Below are 26,126 nucleotides of genomic sequence, written 5' to 3' on the forward strand. Positions count from 1 at the left end.
TAAAATGCTCCAGCTTTGACTATAGCAAGTTCATCTTGTAGCCTAGTCCAGCAGTGCCACCCTGTGCAATTGTTCGCTTCATCTTCGCCCTCTTTATGGAGAGCGATCAACCGAGTAGTATATAACAAAATTTGATTTTAAACTTGCACTATATTTTATTATCATATTATTATTAAAAACAAATACTGCCGTATAATGAACAGACATTTGGAATCGACGGAACATCAATAATTTAAAAAAGTACTTACAGTACCCAAATAAACAAATGAAACAATTTTTTTTTTATTCACATTACAATCTCATATATTCCCGGAGTAGTTCCAATTTTTGACAAGCATCGGTTTGGATCCGACAATCACCAACAAGAGCCCGACAAACGATTTCTGAGAGAAAATGTCAAAAATTCAAAAGTAGTCGGCTATGTTTACGAAAGTCAGCGAGGACAGCGCCACAGAGGCATCCACTCACATCACTAGTCACCGCAGAACTACCAGCACGACCATATGCGCATATATTGGGATCTGACATGGAGGCGTGGCCAAGCTAAAAATGGCGCATACCGGGGTGCAACGTACATGCTTGGTACATGTATGTGTCACATTCAAGGAGACTATAGGTAAGGAGTGCAATCTCGGCGATCGGGCACGTCCGTAAAAGTGTCGGGAAAGAGGGTTCCTCTCGAGCGGCGCTGTTGTAGTTTCGTACGGTAGCGCATGCGCACAATGTACGCGTTATATACGCGCATGCGTTGCTGCCAGCTGACACTGTGATAATTACACTGACACAGGGGCCATTACTATTAAAATACATTAACAAATTGCAGTCATTTTTTTATATAAATGAATAAAAAAAAAATATAATTCAACAACATCAATTGTTTTTTTTTAATTTCTGCTATAGTCAACGAATAATAACATCTATGATGGAAAAAAAAAAAATAAAACGAACGAGGATTCGAACCGTCAACTCCACGAGTACAAGCCCAACATAGAACCATCACACCACGTAAACTCTTGATATTCTAACGGCAGAAAATGCTACTGGCTTATCCGGGCCGCTTGATATGTTAAGGTTTTATGAAACAATAACTGTGGTCACAAGAGCTATAGTTATCAATCTAATTTTCAAACATTCATAAATATCATTCAAAAAAAAATTTGTAACAGAAAAAATTTTTTTCGACATGAGTATATGAACCGGCAATCTTCCGGATGCTATAGTTTTCTTAACAGCGCGACATACGAGGGGGGATCAGCTGATACTTTGAATGTGCGAAGCACAGGGTTTCACGTCGCTGGAGAATATTATTACAATACATATTAGTACTTTCGATCACGAGCGCTCATAATTGTTGATTCAACAATTTTTTATAGGCGCAAGCTCTTTAAATCCACGATTCGCCGCCATGACGGTCAGTTTCACCAACGACATTTGATTTATTACTATATATATAGCCGTACCAAACGACAATGCGACGCGAGTGGCCGTTCCTCGAACCCGGGTTGGCCGACATTTTTACGGACGTTTTTCTAACAGGCGCCCAATACGGAGATTGCACTCCTTACCTATAGTCTCCTTGGTCACATTGATTGGACTCCTTCTCTATAGTCACATTGTGTCACATTGTGTCACATTGTGTCCCATCTTCAAGTGACTTGTGCGTGCGTAGTCGTCATGTTGCACCCCGGTTGTAGTTCAAAATTTGACACCAGATGTCTCACGAATTTTGTCAGATCCCAATATATGAATATATCATGAGGGGCCGTAACTACTTTATCGTCAAATGGTATCATAGATGTCGCTACACGTAAAATACTATAACCTCGAAACTTTAGAATAGAAAACTTGAGGTTGATGACGTCATCGTCGTTTTGGGATGACCAAAATGAACGTTCTCTCATCATAAAATCCCACTACAAAATATTTCTATACAAACACACCTTTATTTCCGAATCATCTCTACGTATGCATAAATACATTTTACCACTATCGTTCATCGTATGGAAGATTATTTTCTTTCGTTTAAATCGTGAAATCAATATTACAAACACGATAAACGTTTGAAAAAAATACAATTAAGAAAAATCGAGACGAATCAATTTCGATTTAATTAACGACAATGGAAAGAATAATAGAGAGCTGATTCCAAATACTCAAGGAGTATTATGCCTTTAGAAGGGAACGTCTTTGTTACAGATACGACGTAATAAAAATAAATATTGTGTTTCATATTTAGCTTACGTTCGCAATGGATTTCGGTACTTTGCTGAGCGTGGCTCAGAAAAACAGTGCCAACAAGCAGGTCAGTGGACAATGTTCTATCAATTTTTACGCGTAACATATTTTTTTTCAATTTACATCAGAATAACGTTAAAAACACTTGGAAAATTGAAATGCAACATAATTTTTTGAAAACAATTTGTTCACAGGCTAGTTCTTATTATCCTACAAAATTTACTCCTCCCAAAAAAGAATGTAAACAATCAAGGAATCTTTCTAACAATATCAAAAAATTTTTGGCTAAAAAAGAGGAAGAGGAACGACAAAAAGCTCTTGAGGAAAAAAAGAAACGTGAGGTAATGGAAAACGAATTCTAATGGAATTTTTTATACTTAATTTCAATTTATCGATGGTAAAATTATAATAATGTTCGTTGTCATTTATTTATACAGAACTTGTTATCGCTACGAGATCATAAAGCTCAAAGCAGAATAAATAAACACTTGAAAGTTTGCAAAGCTGCAAATAAATCAGTGTTAGCAGATGCTGTCAATAATGATGACACCGCTGTCACAATGGCAGGTAAGATTATCAATGGGGTTTATCATTACTTTATCCATAGGCCATTAGCTTCAATAATGCATCTTAAGTTCACAATACTACCAAAGTTATATGAAAGTACAATATACAAACTTACTGCGCACAGAATAATTGGGTGACACTTTTTAGAATTTTTGGAAAAAAACTTAAACTGATATTCTACATTGTTTTATTATGCACGTTAAGAATAATAGAATGTCAGATTGAATTTAACTAGTTTCAATGGTCATTATTCACTCACAATGATCCCATAAATGTTGCAGACTATTTATAGATTACTGACGTATTGGAAATGTAACTAAAAATATCTTGAAACTTTGAAGCTTCAGGTGTAGAAACTTGTGGCCTAACAGATAACAAATAAAAATCTTAGAAGGACTAGCCTATGTTTGTGTATAAGTAAATAATGTTTTAGTACAAATTTTGACGATAACTCTTGCCAGGTTGAAAATATTTGATTATCAAGATTATAAGTGGAACAATCTTTGTATCTTTTTTTTGAGCCATCGATCCTATAATTGTCCGTAACATGGGCAATATTTTTGCCCACAGGTTTTTACGGTGGATTCTGGCATGATCGTCATTTCCATGGGATTATTAAGGTCAGCCGCACCAAGATAAAGTAGATTTTTGAAAAATTAATTGTAGATTCAGCGGTTATCAAAGTATTCACGTAATTCTTGTGTGGTTTGTAGAATTCGTTTGAAATCTGTCTCCCTGGCCTTAACTGTGCATTTATGTTTGCGCCAAAAAAGATTTTAATATTGTTTAGAGTGGGCAAGAGTTATCTTAGAAATTTTTCATCCCTTCTGGCATCTGCTATACCGAACGAACCAAAATATTTATTACTTTTTTACAGGTCCTTCCCAACCGGATGAGGATGATTATGGCTATGTTTCGCAAGAGGCTTCTGCATTTTATAATCAGTTGATGAACAAATACAGTAATTTACCTCCTGAAAAGCCGTTGTTCAGTGAAACTGGTAAAAAAACTGTTAAGGATATAGCGTCAACGAAGGTACAAGTGATTTTAAAATACTATCACAAAAAATAGATAGTGTTTAGTATCAATTCACTATACCGTGGTCACGTTATTCCTAATCGAGCTTCTTATTCCGGTGCCATTCTACAGCACAGAAATTTTCTGTTTTCTATGCTAAAAATGATTTTTTGAACATTTAAAAAATTTAGGATCGGGTTCGTCAGGCTCTGAAGCAACAGGAGTTGGAAGAGAGTTTACCGCACCGACGTAAACGCAAATCTACTTCGACAAGCAGCAAAGAAACGGAACAAGAGACGACTAAAGCAGAGAGGGACCGCATGACGGAAAGGGAAAAAGAACCTGAAAGAGAGGAAAAACCAAAACCGAAAAAGAAACCTCCGGGACCACCGCCGCTTGATTTTGTGTCGTTGCTAAAATTAGCGGAAAAAAAACAGCACGAACCAGTTGTGATAGAAGCAAAGCCAAAGCCAAAAGTAGAAGATCGTGAGCGTCTGATGACGAAGAAACAGATGAAAGAATATATGAAGGAAAGAGAGTGGCGGGAGAAAAGGGATCGTGAAAAAAATGGTGAGGCTACTAAACCGGCGACCGGATCTTCAACGGAAACAAGCAAATCCTCCAAATCGGAAGTGTCTAAGCCTTCGCCAAACAAAATTCCAAAATTGAGCAACAACGGCAAATCGGCGCCACCCTCGATTTTAGAAAAGACTCTTACAAAACCGACAAATTCGACGTATACTCGACCGATCGAGAGAAAAGCACCGGAAAGACCCACAGAAAAAAGTTTCACGTCTAAAATTTCGGTGAAGGACGAATTACTCGAGGAACGTAAAAAGCTCGAAGCTGAAAAGAAACAATTAGAATCGATGCGGCGTATGATCGAAGAAGAGAAAAGAAAATTAGCTCTATCTAAAATGAGCAGCAAGAGAGCGGATGACGGAAAATCCAGTGCATTAAATTCCACTAAATCCAAGTTTGACTCCCGTCCTGACAGAGGACCTCCTGTGGACTCAAAAGATATTAAACCTCGACAATTTCCACCTACCGATGTAAAACCTAAACAATTTCCACCTCCTGACGTCAAGTCAAGACAAGGACCGATGTCCAACGGCAAAGCAAGACCGTTCCCGCCTCAGGACGTACGAGGACGCAACCCTAAACTTGGGGCCAAAAGACCCGTCAATAGACGTAATTATTTCATTGTTATTTTTCCTCACTATCATTTCTCGAATCAACAAACTATTTCGATGCTAGTGTTCAGTACACATTTTAAATCCAACTGCTATATTTTCAAAGATTACACATTTACACCACATTTAATGAATTCGCATTTCTTGATCATCATTCAACCATTATGAAAACTTTACCCAGCACATTGTCAAAAATTTATCGAACTGGAAGTTATAAATGAAAAACGGAAATTCAAGCATAAATATGAAAATGATGAACATTTTTTTAGGCCGCATCTACGACGACGATGAGGACGAGTACGATTCGGAGCTCGATGATTTCATCGACGACGGTCCGGAGGAGGAATCGGAAGATTATAGCAAATATATTAGTGAGATATTCGGTTACGACAAGAGCAAATACAGAAATATGGATGACGATGATGGAAACATGGAGAGTACTTTCGCCCAGCAGTTGAAGGAAGAATTCGTGTCAACGAAAATAGGTCGGTAGCGACGTAATTTAGAAATTGCAGTTTTCAAAACCACGAATAATCAATATTCTCATAATTTTGTAACAATTTCAGGGATAATGGAAGATTTGGAAGATATGAGAATGGAGGCGATGGAGAACAAACGAAAAGCATTGATGAAGAAAAAGGCTAAAAAATAGTACACGCTCATATTCGACATAATTTCTCGAGGAACTCTCATCGATTCTATCGGTTGTAAAAATCGTTCGTTTTTTTTGATGGGATCGGAATCGCAATGATTTATACAAATCGATTTATTTCGATGGCATAAACTGCGTGTACCAATGTCCATCCAAGCAAAAAAGATTTTTTTCATCGGAAGGCAATCCAGACACGTGACAATGGACTTTCGAATGCAGCGTAAGAAAAAATGAGTGCCAAACATTAAAACCGAAAACTGAAACTCGAAATGCATCAACGATTATCACAGGACACAATCAACAACGAGAATTGACTTTGGAAACGCAGGATCCAAAGCGACTATTGGCTTGTACTGTCTCCTCGACAAAATTATAAAAGAGTTCGGTAACTCTGCATAAATATAATTAGGAAAAAAAGATTAACAGGTTTCTGTTCAGCTCCTTCGACAAACGTCATTGGCGTGACCGTATCGTTGCTCTTGAGAAACATGAATCATATTCTCCCGTAGATGGTCGACGTACCGTGCGCGTGTGAGTGCCTTATGGCGTACTATGTTCTTTAGTTGTATAAAAAATATATATTAGCTACGCAATTCGTATTTCGAACTATAAGATTACCATACGAAATAGCATTTACGTAGCTTTTCTAGTGTTTTTGCCCTCACACAGGTGCACACGGGTCTGACTGCCCTCGAATTTATTTCCGAAATTGAATCACGTGGGGTTAGTGGGATTGAAATTATTATGATAATATGTTTGAAACATTCAGATAAAAAACGTTCGACTCTGAATAAAGAGTAAAAGATGAGAGTTAAATTTTCTTCTAAAAATGTGTGAAAGCAATCATACGAGGCTTGTTGAAATTTGCAATGGAAGGTGAATTATCATATTTTATGTTGCATTATTAAAATTTTCGCTACGGCTTGTGATTTATTATCTGTTTGTTTCAATTTTATGAATTGAAACTCCGAGAGATAAAATTTGTACGCGAAGATTTTTTCTACATGCGAATTATTTTCCGTGGGAAAAATAACCAATCGACGAGTTTTTTTTACGTTTTCTCCAGTTTTGTTCCGAGAATATTTTGCATCAGGTGGAGTCTTACATCTGTCAAAAATATTGATTCATATAAAACGTCTCGATCGAATCTGTTCCAATCGTAGTGAGGCAAATATTGGAGGAAAAAAGTGACGAAAAGAATGAGAAAAAAGCCAAATGGATGATTTGGTATTTCGTGCACGTTATTCGTACCGTAATTCTGTAAATTGATCTAAAACGGTTCGGGAGATTTTGTGATTATTCTAAAACTACTAATTTTTGACTGTGTCGAAATTTCGATATATTTTGTTGAGAATTCTATTCTATTTTATAGAAGGCAGAAACCATAGCCCGAATAGAAACTCGTTGCTCCTGTTTCGTCGACTCTATTTTTCCTCTATTCTCGTCTCCCAGGATTCGTTGCTTAGCTCCAAAAGAAGGAATAATTACCAAGAATTAAAGTGAATTCAAATCTTAAAGAAAGTTATATTCTTTTAAATTCCATTACGATTCATGAATAATATAAAACGTACATATTTTCCGCTCACGTCTATTTGAAAAATATTTAAAAAACGTACGAGGTTTAATCTAATTCGAGGGCGACAGTGCTCGACGACTGCTCTACACGTTTTCGTGAATATCTTGTTTTTCTCTTTTTAATACACTTTTCGTCGAGCTTCCATCGCAACTCTTGATCGAAATTATACTAACTTCCCATAGAGGCAAATTTCTTTCGTGAAACTGTCGTTTTTCGTTCATTACTCGCGTCAATGGAATCGTAATAATTAATGCACACTATCACTGCCGTATAATTAAAACCGTATACGTGTTTCTTGAGAGTGGGAGTAAGGTATCACACTTTTTTTCGCGTACAAGTATGGTACATGGAAATATTACCGAAGGGCCAATGAATAATTGATTTATTATTTGTTTTTGTTTTGTTTTAGTTATGAAGGTCTTTGTAACGTTTCATCTCGCGATGATTCTATCAAATACAGAAATATATATCTATATATAAGAATTCAAGTACTAAAAAGTGCCTGAAGTCATGTCCAACGTTTCTGTGATGAGAACATCATGAAAATCTGAATAATCCTTTTCCTTTTTTCCCCCGATACACGTCATCGAGGAGTTTATTTATTACCAAAAAATAGTCGTTGCCATATGGGACCTTACTGTGTCTATTCGATTGAAAGGGCCAGAAAAATTGTCTAGATTTTTTGTTTGTCAAATTCAGCCGGATCTTTTTAATTATTGGGTTCTTGTTCGAAAATACGAAACAACTGTTTTTAACCCCTTCGCAGTGAGGTGAAAATGAAATGTTTGTGTTGCCAATTTGATGGTTCAAAAATGATGGTTCAATTTGGAAATTTGAACCATCATGTACCAAATTACAATCGAATCGATGCAGTAGAAATATATTGTTTTTCATTTACGTATCATGACACAAAATGGCACTTTTTTGTACCTATGCGTGTCCCTCACAGTGAAGGGGTTAATAAAACATTTTTACACGCGTTATTCTGAAACGCTCATATCTCAGTTTTAGTATTTTATGGAAATAATTGAGTCACAATTTCTATGAGCCATTGTAATTGAATTATTATTGTGAATACTGCAACGTTTACTTAGAAAAAATTGCACAGTTTATTGAATTTGATATTTTGAAAGAACAATTATCTGAAAATTTAGCAATTTTTCGTTTTTTTTTCTGGTGGGGGCGAAAGGCCTTTCAAATATTTCAGAATATTGTATAAAGATCAACATTTTTCGATAAAACAATTCGTTCTGTGATGTTGAAATGAGCAAAAGAATTTCAAAATCTTGAAAATTACTTGTTTCGTCGGAATTTAATAAAAACCGCAAAATCATTTATCTGGATCTTAATACTCCCTTAACCCCTCCGGTGGCAAAACATTTTCCACCCCAAGTGTCCAAAACGCTGAAAAAAGTTTATCAGATTTCCACGAAAATTGGTAGTCGGAGGTTTTTGAGGTCGCTGATTACGAATCTGCACTCAAAATGCATAAATTCAAAATGGCGGATTCAATATGGCCGACCAAAATGCACAAATTGATCTGACCCCAAACTGCTCAATAAATAATAAAAAATTCCCTTTATAATCTCACAAAATGTTCACTCCAAGTGTTTTCGGTAGTGTCAAAGAGTCATTTTGTGATTTTGACTTGTGGTCGAATTGTGAGTCGTTTAACTCGGACGATTATTCACGCGAATGGTGGAACAGGAGAGCCGATGGTGTTCTGATCGGCACCAAACGTTGTTCACCGTCTTTTTCTGTAACTACCCAATATTCCCGTCCGTTGACCACACTTCTTTTAACTCTTTGATCAGGATAAACATTCTCGAAATGACTGAAGAGGTTTGGGTTTGGCTTCGAGAATTCGAAAGCTTCGTTGCTCTTGTTCGTTTTGCTCATCGACACTACCGGCGTCTCTATTTTCGAGCGATAGCATATTAAATCGGAGCAACAATTACAATTGTTTTTCCCACTCAGCCATTTGATTAAGACTTCAAAAATAAAAAATATTCCCGCCGAGCCGAAGCCTATTGCCATGGCTTTGTACGTCATGAGGAGATCTCGGTTCCGCAATTGTCTCTCCTTCGACTTGAGATTCAACGGGCAAATAGGCACGCCGGGAGTTCCATCCGTTTGCAAGTGTTTCACGATTCCCAATTCCGATATGTACATCAAGCTGGTAACGAAAAAATATTTACGTTAAATATTGCCAATTGAAAAACGATTTTTGGCTGAAACAACTGCCACTCGATACTGGCTTATCTCAAAATTCATTTCGGCAAGATTTCTTGGCGTCGGGCATTAAAATGTTTTGAAAATTGAGTGAAAATGATTTCTCTAAATATCCGACAGAAATTAGTAGATAATTTAATCGTCATGGAACTCGGCAAACTTTGAATCGTCGACCGAGGATTTTGAGCCGGTGACGATAACGAATGTACTTACTGTTTGTTGATTATATCTTTGAACGCGGACTTCAAGGGGAAAGCAAATGCACGAGTAAGCTCGTAAATATTCTTTGGTTGCATTACATAAGGGCAGCGTTTTTTCTCCTCTTGATCTTGGTCCACTCTTTCCTGATAATCTTTGGCGATTTCCTTGACTATGAAGTATCGATCACCCACAAATAGGTAGCCTGAAGGGGTTAAAATATTTTCCATAATCGTAGAGGAAAGTAGCTACTAATGATTTTTCGGATGAGTAAGAAATTTGAGGAGCTGTGACAAACCATTTTTCATCCATTCGACAATCTTGACGAAATTTGTGTTGTCTATGAAACTAACTCGCCCTAAATCCTTAGAATCTCTGAGGGGTTTCAAAAGATCGGATTGGTCCTGAAAAGTTTTTGAACAACGAATGGTAAATCGTTTGGTTGATAATTTCATAAAACTAAATTCGACGATAGTCGACTAAGTTTGACGAAGACGGAGACGAAAAATGAATGAAGATGAAGCTTTTGTTAACCAGAAACTGCAATGCTTCATTTCCAAGTGCAAAATATCTGGAAATCAGTTGTTTAAAAACACTCTTCGAAATTGTGACTACGAGTCATAAAACAGAACCTTTTATTATTGATTTATCTTGAAAAAATGTTCGATCTACTTCGTTTCGGCAGTCTGTTAAGGTAGATCATGCCCGCAGTTTATGCGTGTCTAAATTGGGTCGATTTTTACTTCCTAATTAAAGATATTATCACTCTAAATTAATGTCAGAGTTATTCATTCGAAATAGTAAATCAATTATTTCAACTTATTTTTTGACCAATGAAATTACAAGCCATTAATTAATCGGGAGCCCATCACTAACTGAACCCAAAATTTCATTCGTCCCTGGCTAAAATACTATAGTTTTTATGTAAAAAATCTGATTAGAGAGCACAAAGGGACATCAAGAAAAAAGTGTTAATAAAAAGGCAGAAGGCTATGAAAGCAATGGGCCAAGCCAGGAAGAAAGAAAATGCTGAAATAAGCAAATGTGATGTTATACGAGTGCTCATTACCAATTTCGTTCAATCTTTAACGTAATATATCTTTATTATCGTCTCGAATTTTTTTCCAGACCTTCATTGTATGCTTCATTGTTATTGTGTACGTTTTTCATAAACTTGGTAAGAAGCGTTCACTCGTTATATGGAAAGATAAACGATTTTTTACTGCATAGTCCCGATAACCCTGTGCATTTTTCTTCATATTTAAACACGTTTATCTAAATAACCAATAAGACGAACCCTTTAAGGATATATTGCACAGGCGATACAATGTTGCCATGCTAAACCATGCTAAAAACATAAAAAAATTCAAAATGATCAGAATTTTATAAAATTTGGTGAACATATTCTTTAGTGCCAAATTTGACAATACAAATTTTTTAAGATTTTTCTTCTGTACAGTTATCGAGTAATTGATCACTAAAGTTCACGTGTATAAGCATAGCGTTTCCATATATATAGGTATACATTCCGGGCATAAGAAATCTGCTTTAATGCGTAATTACTCGATAACTAAACAGAAGAAAATTTTGAAAAAAATTGTGTTTTCGGACTTGATGTTGAAGAACATTATCACCAAATTTGATCAATTTCTAATTATTTCGACTTTTGTATCATTCACCCTTAAAATTTGATACGCGTGTCAGTCGACTAGCCATTTAAACTCTGTAAATTTCAAGATTTTCTTAAGAAAATTGTTTCCTGCATGAACTACGTTAACCTGGTGGAACTGTGTGATCAGCATTTCGATTATGGTTTCGTGTTCGTCTCACCTGTTTTAACGCCACATCCATAACTTGGTCTTTGACGGTAACCCAATGCTTGCCCGATTCTCGGATGTCGCATGCGCTATTAAACGGGAGCGTGAACTCCGAAAGCGTAAGAAACGCAGTGAGATTAGCGGTGTAAAAAGACGTCAAGATTGTTATGAAGATCCACCAAGTTGCGAAGATTAATCGCGTAGAATCTTGAAAAATATAAATTCATTGAATATTTTATGCCTCGTATGATCAAATTATTTTTAAAAATAATACTATTTTTTTTCATCAATTTTCATTTGAATTAATTTAATTGAATAATTCATTTGAACCGTGAAACTCAAGCTTCACATCACGAAATTTCATTCAGAGGAAAAATAATTGTAAGCACTTGTATCCGGCTCGGTCGTTGTTCCCTGTTTGAGTAAAGCTCCGTACGTGAACCACACGCAGGTCGGAAAAGAATATGCTTCGTGTTTTTCCCCGTCCGGCACCTTCGATCTGCAAAAATATCACCAATTTTAGTTTCCAATATCTTTGAGCCAGTTTCAAAAATTAACAAGATTCAATGGGAATTATATAACAAAGTTTTTCGTTCAACGAAATCACAAATTTTTCAAACTTCGTATTATCGTCGTCAAGAGATCGAAAAAGCAAGGAAAATTTGAAGTTTTTTTCACAAAACGAATGATCGACCGCGCAGGGAAGAATGGGCAAATGATGAAACCGGTGAACGTCCTACCGACACCAAATAAGAATGTACATGATGGGACCAAAGATGATCCAAGAGCCGAGAATATAGTACCATACGATGTCACTGAACGGAGCCAAAATTCCTTGACCCGTTGCCGATTCCAGAGGCCTCACCATCATGAAAGTAATCGGAATAGTTTCCTGGATACTACTGAACTCGCAGAGATGAAAAAAATTTTCCAATACAGGAATGAAAGCCACTGCCATATCGACCTTCTGAAAAATCGAAACATCAAATTTATTCGCTCAAGCAAACCGTCCCAATTTGCTAAAATATTATTTTCGAATTTTCTACAAAAATACTGTCAAGGGGACGTGCTTAATCGGAAAAATTGAAACAATTCTGTCAATTGGTAAACATTCATTTGCGACACGTAGAAAATTCGTGACTGATTTAAAGCATACAGGAAAATAACGAATTTGTAGCCCCTCGGATTCTAAAAATAATAGTGAGCATTTGCCCTGAAACTGGATTTTCAAGGCGTTGATCTATTTTTTCGAAAATTACAATATCGATTAACGCTTTCAGTCTCCATTCCGTTTACAACTCATTTTTTTCCTAATTCCTTTATCGAACGACACTTTTTCGAGAATTCCATTTGGCGTATTAGAACAAACATTTTGTTTGGATTCTCCAATCAATCACTGTTCATTGTGGTCTTTATAAATTCCGCTTTTTCAAAAACTTTTATGAAACTTTTAAAAACTATTACAACTCCGTTATTCACGTGCATATTTTCATGGAAGGTTGAAGCACTTTGAGAAATTCGTGCACTGTTTCACAATCATAAACATCCGATATAAAGTTTGCTTAGCAAAATATCTGAAAAAACAATCGTTCTTGGTTTCGTCCCAGCCCACGAAATAGGAAAGATATATTTCGATGATTTGTCGCGCAGTTCTAATGCCAAATTTATTTATTTATTATTTTTTCAACGCTTTGTTTCATTGCAATCTATAATGGAACTAGCTTTTACCCGGGGCTTCGATCGCGCAGTAATTTGAAGAACTTTCTATGTCTGTGTATTCCCGTATATTCCCGTAAATCTCCCTCGAGAACTTAATTAATGTTTTTCAATGACCAAATGCAGCCAATGTCACTCCGTCTTTTCAACTATACCTTTGCCAAAAATCAGGTCGTTTGGTTGGTTTGATAGGACGTGGAGAAAGGACAATTTTACGAATATTCTTGTAAACCTTCCTTGAGAATTTGTTTTTTTTTTTTTCCCCCAGGACCAAAAGTAGCCTACGTTACTCTCCGTCCTTTCAACTAACTCTATGCCAAAAATCAAGTAGATTGGTTGCTTAGTTAGGCCGTGAAAAAAGGACAAACAAACCAACAAACAAACACACTTTTGCATTTATAATATTAGTTAGTTTATTAGTTAGGATTATTTAGGGTTTTTTTTTAGTTTATTTTTTTCCATTAGTTAGTTTATTAGTATTTTATTATTTAGGCTAATATTCAGCAATTGTTCTGGCGTGTATAGTGGCAGGGACGCGGAGAGCATCCAACGATGCTCGCCCGCGTGGTTATCAATGGCAAATTGATAAAAAAATTCATACAAAATGATTGATGATACGAGCAGTTGAGAAAAATTGGATTGGAAAGAGATGCAGGAAAATGGATTTTTTCATGAGCCTTCAAAAAATGCACGAATGGAAATATCGCCTACCTTTTGGTACAGCAGCAGCATCATCCCGGTCGTATTATCACCGATTGAATTGGTCTCAGGAAGTACTATGGTGTACGTAAAATTTAATTTTCTCTGAGCCAAATGCAAAACTTCGAATGCGTAACCGACCCCGACTAGTTTTCCACTTTCATTCACGGTTCCCGAATACGGCATGTCCTGTAAAATGAATCGACGGTAACCACGGAAAACTCTCGACGAAGATCTGCCCTCACTTGGCACAGATCGTCACTATGCTCGAGGCTGCTTTAGCTCAAGTTTTACGAAACTTCAAACCGGTGACTCAGGATATCACCCTCGCGTGTGTACTCGTGGAATAACGTGCATCGAGGATGCACCCTACTGCAGTCGTTCGCTGTCTTTTTTTTCAACTCGTGAACGCAGATACTCGCTAACGTATTTATATCTGCGATTATATTAAACTGCAAAGTGCATTACGAGAGCCCCGATCGAATCGTCACAGAGCCGATAAACAGCTCAACTTATTTCGTACACGAAAATTTCGTGCGGAAAGTGTCACGAAGCAGTAAAAGAATCGATAGTAATCGATACGTCGATACAGCGAGGAACTTTATTAGTTTTTACCTGCCATGTCGTCACTTTAATTTCCAGCGGCTTTTCATCGTCCGTGTACTTCGTAAACTCATTTCCGAGGGTTGTATTGACGGTGTTTATCATTTCAATTTCATCTGAAATTCGTAAACGAATTGTGAAACGGGACAAAGAGCCGTGGACGTTGGTCCGATCTCTCGGCTCATCGTGATAAAAAAATGCTTCTCGGTTGACGGAAATAAATGAAAAAAAGCTGACTGCGAGAGAAAATTCAGCGTTACGAGACTGATAAAAAAACGTACTTTGACGCCGAGTGTCTTCAGGAAACGAACGGTTTCGTGTGGCTTTAAAGAAATTAGGAAACGCGATTAACAAAACTGGGATAAAAGTTGAAAAAGTACGGTCATTCTTCACCACGTTTCACACGATCGCGAAGTGCATTGATTTCGGGAACCAACTTTTGGTTTATTCGCTTTTCCAACATTCACTCGTTCTCGATGAACGGGATAAAGTGAAAGAAAATTCTCATTATTTCGTAACTGTGTACGTGTTTCTACTACAGATTTTTTGTTAGGCAGAAAAATGAGTTTTCACCACACTTTTGGCGAATTAGCAGGTCCATAGAGAATCAGAGATTATGTTATCGGTTATGCTGACCGCTAAACCACTATTCTGTGCACATCGAAAACACGTTGTTTTCCTCAAGAGCATTCGTCATTACAGCGAGCCTCATCTTCACGAAAACGCTTCCAATTCCTTCGAATCTATGTCGTTGAAAGTATTACCATTTTCCATGAAACCATTTTTTCGAGCTTTCAAAAATATAATCAATGAAACCTAAACTTTTTGGAAACAACACAAGCAACACGAAGACACTTTTAGAGGGATCACTCGAATCGTTACGAAACGCTATGAACCCATGAAAGTCTTCATTCGCACAAGTCAAAAACGCAGATAATTAGAGCATAAAACGTCAATCACCATCATCGTTAATAAACTGTTGGTTACTGCTGAGATTAGTTTCATTCGATCCCGCCGTGACGAGGCTCATTACCATTAGCTCAAAGCCTTTCATAATTGTTGCAAAGCTTCCAAAAGATACGGATTTTTCCACGGTTTACATAACATCGACGAATATTTGATTGAGCCCACAGGAGAGAGATTTATCAGCACTGCAGATGGTCCAGCTGCGGATAACGCTCGTCCCCGTCGTCATCTTCTTCCTCATCGTCATCACTGCGGTCTTCATTCGACGCGAAGATCATTACAGAAAAAACAATGCACGTTTCGACGTTAAAAACAAAAACTTTGAATCGATGCGACGCTCAACGTGTACGGAACTTTCGGACGTTGTACGTACAACGTTGCTGTAAAACAACTACTGGGGACGTGTGACAAAACTTATCGGTTATGAAAGAGAGGTGGAGGCTCGCGAGGAAGGTGGATCCGCGTCGTACCCATCGGATATGTCACCTATCAGCAACGACGTGTTCACGTAGTCGTTCGCAACGCCGTACCGTCTACCTTCCCCTCATTAGTGATACGATCGAAAAGTAGTGACACAAGTCACGCGAAAAGTTAAAGAGTGAGGGAGAGCCAGAGAGAGAGAGAGAGAGAGAGGGGCGAAGAGCGTGGGGGAGCTGATAGAGATGGAAGGGGTGACGAATTTTTATCATCACTGATTGAAACCCAAATGCAAAGGCGTGTATTAAGGACGATTTTACTGGAGATTATTCGCTCTTCGCGAAAAAGAGTTTATAGTGTTTGGCTACCGAATCGTTTGGGAATAAAGTGAGGAGAAAATTCGCTTCGCAATCCATTTGGGGTGAGACACTGTGCAAAGGCGGAAGGAGACTTTCAATCCGTAGTTTGATTCTTTTGACGGTCTGTTTGATCGAAAACATTTGAATTATTTACTGATCGCTGCTTCGAGCAAGTGTGTATTGTACGCGGTATCGGATTATTCGAGAGATCGCTATACTCTTCGTATTTCAACTACAATTTTTTTTCATGGTGTCGCAGATGAAAACGAATCTCACGTGAGAATCCTCGGACACTCAAATCGATGGAAATGGAGCGTTTTTGTTTATTTTTAAGGCAGTTCATCGACGAAACGATTTTTTGAAGAAAGTCTTGAAATTTACACAGAGTTTAAATGGGTATTTAAATATGAAGAAAAATATAGGGACTATGCGTTAAAATCGCTCAACTTCCATACAACGAATGAACGCTTCTTACCAAGTTTATGAAAAACGTACACAATAACAATGAAGAATACAATGAAGGTCTGAGAAAAAATTCAAGACGATTGTCTTACTAGTAATAAAATTATATTAAGTTAAAGATTGAATGAAATTGGTAATGAGCACTCGTAACCTCACGTTTCCTTATTTCGGCATTTTCTTTCTTCTTGGCTTGGCCCATTCCTGTCATAGCCTTCTGTTAACACTTTTCTCTTGATACATTTGCGATTCTCTAATGCGATTTTTTTACGTAATCTCTCTACGATTTTTTTACATAAAAACCGTAGCATTTTAACCAGGGACGAATGAAATTTGGAGTTCAGTCAGTGATGAACCCCCGATTAATTAAGGAAGTTGAGGCTGTACAGTCATTTTTTTTATCCAAAAGTTATGACCTGTACCTTTCAAAAGTTAGGCCAGTTTACAGTTTGGCAATGTTGCATACACTTTAAAGAAAATTTGGGGGAAAAAAGACGAAAAACTGGTGAAAGCTCAGTCGAAAACACGAACGGTGACGATCCTAGCCTCAAAAAACTGCACGGGAAACAGATTATTATTAATATAATCTCAGCAAATCTCCTAATAAATCTGAAAAAAATTGACATTATTCAGCAAGCCTCGTTCATGTTGCCCAAAAAATTTCATATTTTTAGCATCATTTTTAACTGAGATATCACTGAATGTGTCTTGACTTCCATAAGATTACATGTTATTTGGCTCAAATTGTTATTGATTTTTCTCAGCAACGATTCTCCTAAACTGTCTGAAAATTTAACTGATTTTTTTTACACTTCACTTTATAAGATGCACTCGGTTTAAAAGCGATGACATCATTTTCATTCTAATGCCTCAACTTCCTTAATGACTCGTAGTTTCATTCGCCAAAAAATAAGTTGAAAAAATGTATTTACTATTTTGAATGAATAACTCTGTAATTAATTCAAAGTGATTATATCTTTAATGAGGAAGTAAAAATCGACCCAATTTAGACACCCATAAAATACGATCCTATGGACATGATTTGCCTTAAATTAAATTCGTGCAAACGAGAAAAGTGGAGCCAGCGAGACATTTATGATGTTGAACGAAAACATTGATAGGAGTTGAAACAGCAAGCACTATAGATCGATCGGCTTCGCATGAGGCCCAGTTTAGCTTTTGGCTGTAGATTATTTTCCTGTGACATGAAGCTTGTGCGATAAGGTCACCACGAGCTGATGAACTTGTGACTATCCGCGGTGAACTTGTGATTATCTCATCCAAGTTTTTGCTTCGTTAGAACATTTTCTTCGTTTTTCAGAGACAAGATTTTCTCGAATTCCACAAAATACTTTTTCGAACGTAAGCCTTACAATGGAAGAAATAATCATAATAATCATAATCATAATCATAATAAATTGCTAGTAAATCAACAATTTTTTGTCTCACTGTACAAAAATGAAAAACCATCACTTAATCAAACAAATAAAGCATCAAAACAGATTACAAGAAAATTATTTGCTTCCCGATAATGGTAATCGATTCTAAAAATTATATTTGGACCTTCCAAACGAAGCTTCGTAACGAAAATACTGTTCGAATCGCGAGTTTTTACTGAGTTTCATAAGTGCCAAAAATAGACAGAATTAATCTTAAACGAGCTCGATTATTGGTGGAGCTCCGGAAGCTAGTCCCTGCAGAAGACAAATTTCAGGGAGCCAAAGAAGAGGGCAGGTGACGAGAAGGAAGTAGTGGACGAAAATCCTGGTGGTCGAGGTTAAGCGGGTCGATAGATATAGCAGTCGATTACGTTCGTCCTTGCGGCTCGTTTTTTCTACAACTTCGTTTCAACACACGGGAAACATGAGCCACGATACGGGCGTCAGGTTACACACTGATCGTAGATAAAAATTCAATCGAAAGCCATTTTTTCATGTGCTCTCTAGGAAAATAAATAGTGTTTATTTATTATTAAAAAGCACGAGAGATTAAAGCCAATTACCGGGATCGATGTTGGAGAAATCGTTAAATTTTTTCAGTAAAATTGTACCTTCGCGCCCGGAAAAAGTTACATCGTTGAAGTACCGGTCACTCATATCGATCCCCCCTATCGGCTCGGCTCATCGTAACAGAAAAAATACAATGTTTATGTTCGATATTTGCAAAAGAATAAAAAATAATGAAACAAAAGAAATTACTATCGCGCAGGTAGATCGCGAGAATTTTTTTAATGTTTCAGTTCAAACCGGTGGTGAAAAAGTGAAGTGATATGTGATGAGGCTAATTTCATTGGAGCAATTTACCTACGAGACGCGGATGCATATCGATTCAAAGTAAGCACGTGGCGCTCCGAAACATGTTGACTAATGACTTTTAAAATTGCAGTATATAATGGTACTTGATGAGTGTAGCGTCAGCAGTACGGTTAATAAATATATTTTTTTCCCCTTTTTTCCTTTCCTTTTCTACAATACTGTGACGAGGGTTCAATTACAATCTCGTCGGAGGTAATTTGCACCGTGATAATTTACTTGACAATGCACACTCGATCGAAGTCACTTGCTCTTTCACCGCTCGCTCTGCAGGTCTTTGGGACTAAACGGATTGAGAACTATTAGCCGACGAGGTCAATCGGTTATGACTATATAAACGAAGTAGCTTCGCCAACTTCAAAATAAATGAAAAGTAATGAAACCACCGATTCAGCGAGTATTTAAGGTATTCCTCTCGCATTACCGTATTTTTTGGTTGCGCAAATTGGGGCACTCGAAAATCGGAGTGATTCCTGGCCTCTGAGGAGTCGCTTCTGCTTCTGCCATTTTTCCAACTTCGGTCGTTAATATCTCTTTTGTTACGGTTTATATCAGGAATTTAGAATTATTAAGTACATTAATTATTTAATAGAAACGAAATAGAAATTTCACGACTTTTCAAGTTTCAAGTCTTTATTCTATTCGCCTGCACTTTTACTTAACTGCATGTTATTTAAAATCAGTTATTCGTAGAATGTTCGGATTCGCGAAGGGAACATCTTAAAATGAAATATATCGACACATTTTTCTGTCGTTTGAAAATGCTCGTAAATCTGCAAAAAGAAATAACTTGGTGGAATTTCAAAGAAAAAAAGCAGCTCGTTGGCTTTAGACGCCGTTACGTAACGCGATAAAAGGCATAAACTCGTGGAAAGATTTATTATTTTAAGGGTAAAACGCATCGGGCAAGACTGATAATCTATTAATAGAAAACGTATTGACAAGCACATAATCAATGAGTCCATAAGCATGAGGCGTGTGTACGAAGAGTAAACAAGGAAAAAGGAGAGAAAATCTAAACAAGAAGTATACCAAAGTGACGTATGACTCATGAAATTCGTACTGATGTATTCGTCGCTGTATTTCGTCTGTCAACGCTCAGTCAAAATAAGCAATAGTGAACAAGTGTTACTAAAGTGTCTGTAAAGACGCAGTGAGAGAACGATTGAAATCGAGAGAGGAAGAGAGAGAGAGAGAAGTCTGAAGCCTCTAATAAATTAGTTGGAGTTGTTGTTTGAGCAAACATTGGGAGCGAAACTGGGTCGGAAGACGCTTCTTTAAATGATAACTGACATAGCGCTTCGCGAACTCTCTCCTCATTCTCCTGCCTCTCTTTTATTTATCTCTCTCTCTCTCTCTCTCTCTCTCTCTCTCTCTCTCTCTCTCGCTCTCTCTCTTATTATGATGCAATTCAAAACGTGTACTCCGATTCTCAGCTAGTCTGCCGAGCAGTGACGTCTCGACCGCGGCGTCTCGTTGATTTGGCAAAAGACGAGATAATAAGCTGCAAGGGACTATAATCGACCTAAATTCGTAAACGCATCGAAGCTTTCGAGCTCTCGCGCGCGTTCTACTACGATAACAATCTCGATTAAAAGCAAATTGAGCTTGCTATTATTCAGCCGCATTAGTCATGTAGAAAAGACGGTCGTACTCTTCACCCCCAAGAATCGCCGGTCAGTAAAATTGATCATCGACTTTAGTCTCCCGTTGTAACAGCCTCGATATCGTTACCGGAAAATGTGCGATTAAATATTTTTCATAATGTGAGCTCTCATCGTTGCTTCGGCGACGCAGAGTTCTGTCGATACAACGTTTGGTATTTAACAGTCAAAATTATTGCAAGATGTCGATCGTGCGACTAAGTTTCGTTTGCGCTGCAACACATTTTATCATAAAATGTAAAAATTCATTGTTGCATATGACCTTACGATGAAATATTTCATTGAATTAAGTGCGGTTTGAAATTCATTTTTCTGTTCTCCTGAATAATTACCGAAGAAAAATAAGTCAGTTAACTAACCGTACTGAACTTTTTAACAGTTTCGTTCCGCTCAGACAAAAGGTTTGCATGTTTTTACGAAGCATTGTTCAATTACGAAATATTCTGTTCATCTCTCATGATGCGGATGACTAAAGATTTTTTTACTTTTTAAGCAATTCACTGTGGACGTAACAAAAATGTGCTTTCGTAATAAACAACCTTTTACGTTGTTTCAATAGCACGAATACTATGAATCGGAATATTTGGTGATACAAAATTTTAAGCAGTTGATTAAGGGCTCTACCCTAATTAGACGGGCAAAAAAAGACTTTCATGAATTTTTTTGACCGGTATTAATCATAAATATGAATATAAAAAGTGTTAGGTCTAAAAAATACACTCTTAAAATACACAAAACTTTTCTTTAACATTTATTTTACTCAGTTTTCGTAAAGAAAAAAATCTATTCGGTAAATCCACAGCGCACGTCATACGATTTTTTGATTTTTTCAAAAATAACCAACTGGCCGCCATTTTTCCAAAAACTATGAAAAAGCACGTTTTTTTTCATCGTTTTTATCAAGAACAAATAGCTCCACTTAAAATTTCAAAATTCGTACGACATTTTATCAACGATCCGTCCAAAACGTAATTTTGAGAAAACCGTAACGGTGCGTATTAGCGCGCTCGGACAGCCAAGCAAAGGTCGCTCAAAAGTACACTCGGATTGCTCAGATCTTCATAAAATTTTAGTACGATCCTTTTAAATATGTATACTTTTGAAAAACGCAGTAAAAAAAATGACTTTTCGTAAATTCTAATTAGGGTAGCCCCTTAAATATCCTGAGAAATCAACCAAATATCGATAGTTGTAGCAACAAAATGTTCTTTCAGCCATTTTCTTGATTGAAAATAATCAATGATTTAATCGGAAAAATAAATTTTAACCAAATGAACTTATTTGAATGAACAAAATTCCGTTTTCAGTGATTGAAAACAATCGCGTATATCTGATTCTTACGTGAATCATCGTCGTTCTCAGCAACAAATTCGACCTACAAATCCAGAATACTGCTCTGAATAACTACGCAAACGTGCTCGTCTATAGTCGATGTGTACAATTCGGAGTACGTATTCACCCTCTTGGACTTCGCGCCCAACATTTTTCTGTACCGTTTCAGTCATAGAAACATAGACGTTACGTGTAGTATCGGACATGAGATTTCATAAAAATCAATTTCACTGTTTAGATCGATGCTTCGTAACGCCTCAAGTGGCTGATGAGCATGCTTCAAATAAATGGTGCCCATCAAAATTACGAATTGCACTCGCTGCCGGAAGAGCGAATGGATTTTTTGATGAATTACGTGAACGAAGAGACGCGGCTGAATTTCGGCTTATCGCAGGCCCCCTTGACAGTTTGCTCGACTTGTTTCCAGCCTGTATCGATATTCGCCTGCTTTTTGTCAACAATATATCGTTTATGGCATTTTTATACAAAGAATTCCGATACCGAGTTGCTCTCGTCGTATCTCCACATTGACTGACCCACATTCGGAGGAAAATCTGACATTGACGTCGCATTAAATTTGTGTGTCATTGAGAAAATCGATGAAACGCGATTACATTATCCTTAATATCTCGAATTATCTGCTCATCTTCCAGTACGTTTATCTCGGGGTCATCGCGGTTACTCGTGGGACGAAACACTTTCCGTCTCCGGCGTCCTGCGTGACAATAATATTTTGTTGAGATTAAAGTTTCAATCAATTTACGTTTTGTTTTGTCTCTTTTTTTTTTGTTTCGTTTTGTCGTGCATTTCCTTGCCAGTTTGAGAGACCTTCGTTGTGACCGCGGAGCCTTGTTTTCCTCGGGAGAAAAATCATCGTCGTTTTGATTTTTTGGTATTGAAGGAACCTGGTGACTGGGCTCGTTAGCGTTGGGACTTAAATTTTTGGGCAGCTCGGAATCGGCTCGTTTCAATCGATCGACGGATTTGCTCGCCGCTGCTATATCTTCTCCATCGAGAATTTTAAGTTGGGGTAAAAGTCGCTAAGAAACATCATTTATCTCGTGAAGTTTCGCGGAAAGTTGGCCGGAAATCCGGTGATTTTTAACGTTCAAATTAATCAACCTACTGTCATGAGGTCTCTGTAATCATAAAATCGATTCCCAGCCACGTTGAGGCTTCGCAAACGCTTGCAAGTTCTCAAAAAAGCAAAAGACGACGCGTCCTCGATCTCGTTTTTGGCGACGTCTAACGTAACGAGTTTGTCGACGCTCGAGCATTGAGAAATATCCGTAATCATATTGTCACGGGCTAAAAACACTTTGAGGTTCTGGAAGCCCCAAATTCCATCCAGAGATTTCAAGCCACAGCTAACCGGAAACGAAAGAAAAATCGATTTTACTACGCCAAGAGAAAACCGCCGATGCTCAAGCAACTTAATAAATACCTGCAAACGCTCAAATTCTCCAAAGACTTCAAGGACGAGCCCAGATCGCGGAGAGAGTGGACGCGGCTCTCGTCCAAGGTGAGAGCTCTCAGTTTCGGTGTCAATTCTGCAAGTCGGTGCAGACCAGCTTGAATCGTAAAAACCTTCAACTTCACCGCTGTTATGTTCCCAACGTCCGACTGTCCGGTAACTTGCACCTGTTTGGAGAACTTTTTTCAACTCTCGATGCTCGCTAGCGACTTGAAAGTAGTAAAATACTGAAAAAATGACGATTTTTTAAAAAAGATTCTCTTTTCGTTCGAAAGGAACGAAAAAACTCCTACAAAAGAATCGATCCCGAAGTGAACAAACCACTCCAGCCTCTCTGAAATGAAGTGCTTTGAATTTCGCTCATTCCGCAACTGTCGCAGTACACGTTCGAGATGAACCGGAAGATCAGCGATCGTATTCTCTTATCTTAAATAAAATCAAATCACGTTGTTGCTATAAAAGAGTGCTTGAAAATGTGCTCCACCGCTGATCTTCGTCTCAGTGAGAAGAACGAGAGAACTCGAATGGAGTCTTCGCGAAGGTCAATGTCAAACGCACACGGAGGACCAGAGTACGCGAAGTATGTTGCAGTGCGCGAGCCATCAAGGAGAAGTATAGAATCACACGTGGAAACTCTGAAGGGGAACTTTGGTGAGGGGCAGCGGGAGTGCAACTGTGGACTTGCACTAGGAACATGGGACATCGCACACGAAACAGTGACGCTTTGGAAGCAACTCGTAGAGGCGACACTCCCGTTGAGGTCGCACACTCGCCGGACTGGTGCGAATTTGCACTTGGGCTTTTCAAAACTTTTATTTCAACGATGAATGTACGGAACGATTCTTACAGCGAGACTTTTTAGGGGTAACAGTTGCTGAGAAATCGATTGGAGTCATTGAAAAAATGGTAGAATCAAGTTTTATTATAGAAAAATGGCGAAACGGAGGAAAGGAATTTTGAAGTTTCGGACACTTGAAATTTCCGTGGGTGCAAATTCGCACCCAGTCTACTGGTTAAATTTTTTCGTCCAACTGTCACAAGTGACAAAATCTTTTTTTCAGATTGGAGGCACGAGATCGAAGAAATAAAACGAAAGTTTGACTGCTCCGACGACCTTTGGAAGCAGGTTGAGGAACAGCCCTCTTCGGGCTGTTCTCCAATGGTTTTTTCTATAATCTCATTCTAATTTCCCTATTGAGAAACCCGAGTGTCTGTTCTGATCGTGATTCGAGGTTCTTTTGTTGTAACAGAGATTTCTTTACGAAGAGACATTGAATGGGAGTCCAGGATGGGGGTCGACAAAAGGCTGATTTTGCATGGAATGTTCCATGCGGGTTTGCACCTATGAATGTGTAGACCTTTGAGTGAACGGCATGTAAGCTGAAAATTGCACTGATTGTAAGATTAATCCATTAAATTGGCAAATTGTTCGGGTCAAGGACTACGAGTGCTGTTATTCTTGTACCTTCTTCTGACTGTCCGCCCACTCGCGACTTAATATGGATCGCGGAAGAACTTTTGTGCATCGTGCACGGAGTGTGTGCACGAATGGCATCGAATCCCTTAAAAGTTGAGACGAAAAGTGAGGATGGTTGGAACGTGAATTCCCGGAGGACGGTTCTTCCCTCTCGTTCATTCTTTTCGCCAATGAAAATTGGTGCTAACATCGCCTGCCAATGATTCGAAGAAAATTTCCGGTCCATCGACCATGAGGGGTCGAAAAATGTGCCTCAAAGCTCGGCAGTTCGATAAAGTACGGCGACGGTCCACCGGGGCCTATCACGGGACAAAATTGGGAATCATTTACAATTTTGAGTCTTTGACACGCGGTACCTTGTGGGAGGAGTCACAATAATATTTATTGGGAAAAAGTTGTACGGTGATCGAGCTTCGGAAAAGTTTATATCGTGAAACAATTCATCACAGATTCCGCTTCTTTAAAAAAACATTACCTTAGGCTTTTAAGAAAGAAAACGTGGGGAAACTTGAGTTCTCGACGCGTCGAGAGCGGATGTCAGTCGTTACGTTGGACGCAGTCGAACTTCGGGCAAAGTTGTAAATCGAGGGAATTTCATAAAACTTATTTTTGAGACTGATCATTAACTAGTCAAGTTGTATTATAAATTTCATCTTTCATCATATTTTTTAGCATTTTATTACATTCTTGTGATAAAAATATTCTCAATTTAACTATTTATTAATTTGATTAATAATTTAGACTTAAATTTAATGAAAATAAAGTAGTTGCCAACTTGACTAGTCACAGAACAGCCGGACTACCTTAATTGATTAATGACAGAGAATCCAAGGATTCGAGGGTTGAGCTACCAGCAGCTGGATTCTAGGACACTTTTCCTACTCGATGTTGTCTGCTCCGTAGCGCCCCGACGCTGAAGTTTGTAACGTTGGAGTCCAACGAAATGATCTAAAAGAACTCTCAAATAATTCCAGTAAATCTCCAATTTTCTTCCCCGTCGAATTTCCAATTCGTAATTTTTCAAGTCACATCAATAATTCGTGAAATAAAAAAATAATTAATTATAAATCTTTTTTTCATTCATTTCGTTGAACTCCAACGTTGCAAACTTCAACGTCGTCGTAGCGCCTCGAGTCAGTCCTGAATAATCAGCGAATGGAA

General features: G+C 37.8%; 3 protein-coding genes across 4 annotated transcripts; 1 reads left to right on the plus strand and 2 right to left on the minus strand.

The window, feature by feature from the left end:
- Positions 1-1,859: 1,859 nt before the first annotated feature.
- Positions 1,860-8,573, plus strand: LOC122405940 (protein SPT2 homolog). The gene is made up of 7 exons (XM_043411024.1): positions 1,860-2,302; positions 2,430-2,576; positions 2,673-2,802; positions 3,680-3,837; positions 4,011-5,010; positions 5,282-5,497; positions 5,579-8,573. Exons 1-7 carry the CDS (start codon positions 2,249-2,251, stop codon positions 5,662-5,664), a joined length of 1,791 nt encoding a protein of 596 aa, XP_043266959.1. The 5' UTR covers positions 1,860-2,248; the 3' UTR covers positions 5,665-8,573.
- Ir76b (Ionotropic receptor 76b) lies at positions 7,169-16,003 on the minus strand. 2 transcript variants are annotated; one of them, XM_043411025.1, is made up of 9 exons: positions 15,466-16,003; positions 14,518-14,621; positions 13,915-14,091; positions 12,228-12,454; positions 11,877-11,986; positions 11,501-11,694; positions 9,969-10,074; positions 9,686-9,875; positions 7,169-9,416 (listed from the first exon to the last, which is right to left on the minus strand). In XM_043411025.1, exons 1-9 carry the CDS (start codon positions 15,557-15,559, stop codon positions 8,924-8,926), a joined length of 1,695 nt encoding a protein of 564 aa, XP_043266960.1. In that variant the 5' UTR covers positions 15,560-16,003; the 3' UTR covers positions 7,169-8,923. The 2 variants fall into 2 exon arrangements, with proteins under 2 accessions (XP_043266960.1, XP_043266961.1); XM_043411026.1 differs by having other exon boundaries at positions 15,539-16,002.
- A 5,459-nt stretch (positions 16,004-21,462) lies between these two features.
- LOC122406148 (uncharacterized) lies at positions 21,463-23,809 on the minus strand. Its single transcript, XM_043411409.1, has 4 exons — positions 23,459-23,809; positions 23,141-23,381; positions 22,843-23,054; positions 21,463-22,729 (listed from the first exon to the last, which is right to left on the minus strand). The coding sequence occupies exons 2-4, from the start codon at positions 23,309-23,311 to the stop codon at positions 22,693-22,695; spliced, it is 420 nt and encodes a 139-aa protein (XP_043267344.1). The 5' UTR covers positions 23,312-23,381; positions 23,459-23,809; the 3' UTR covers positions 21,463-22,692.
- Between the last annotated feature and the right edge of the window lie 2,317 nt (positions 23,810-26,126).

This window comes from Venturia canescens, chromosome 2 (assembly GCF_019457755.1).
Source record: "Venturia canescens isolate UGA chromosome 2, ASM1945775v1, whole genome shotgun sequence".
NCBI lineage: Eukaryota > Metazoa > Arthropoda > Insecta > Hymenoptera > Ichneumonidae > Venturia > Venturia canescens.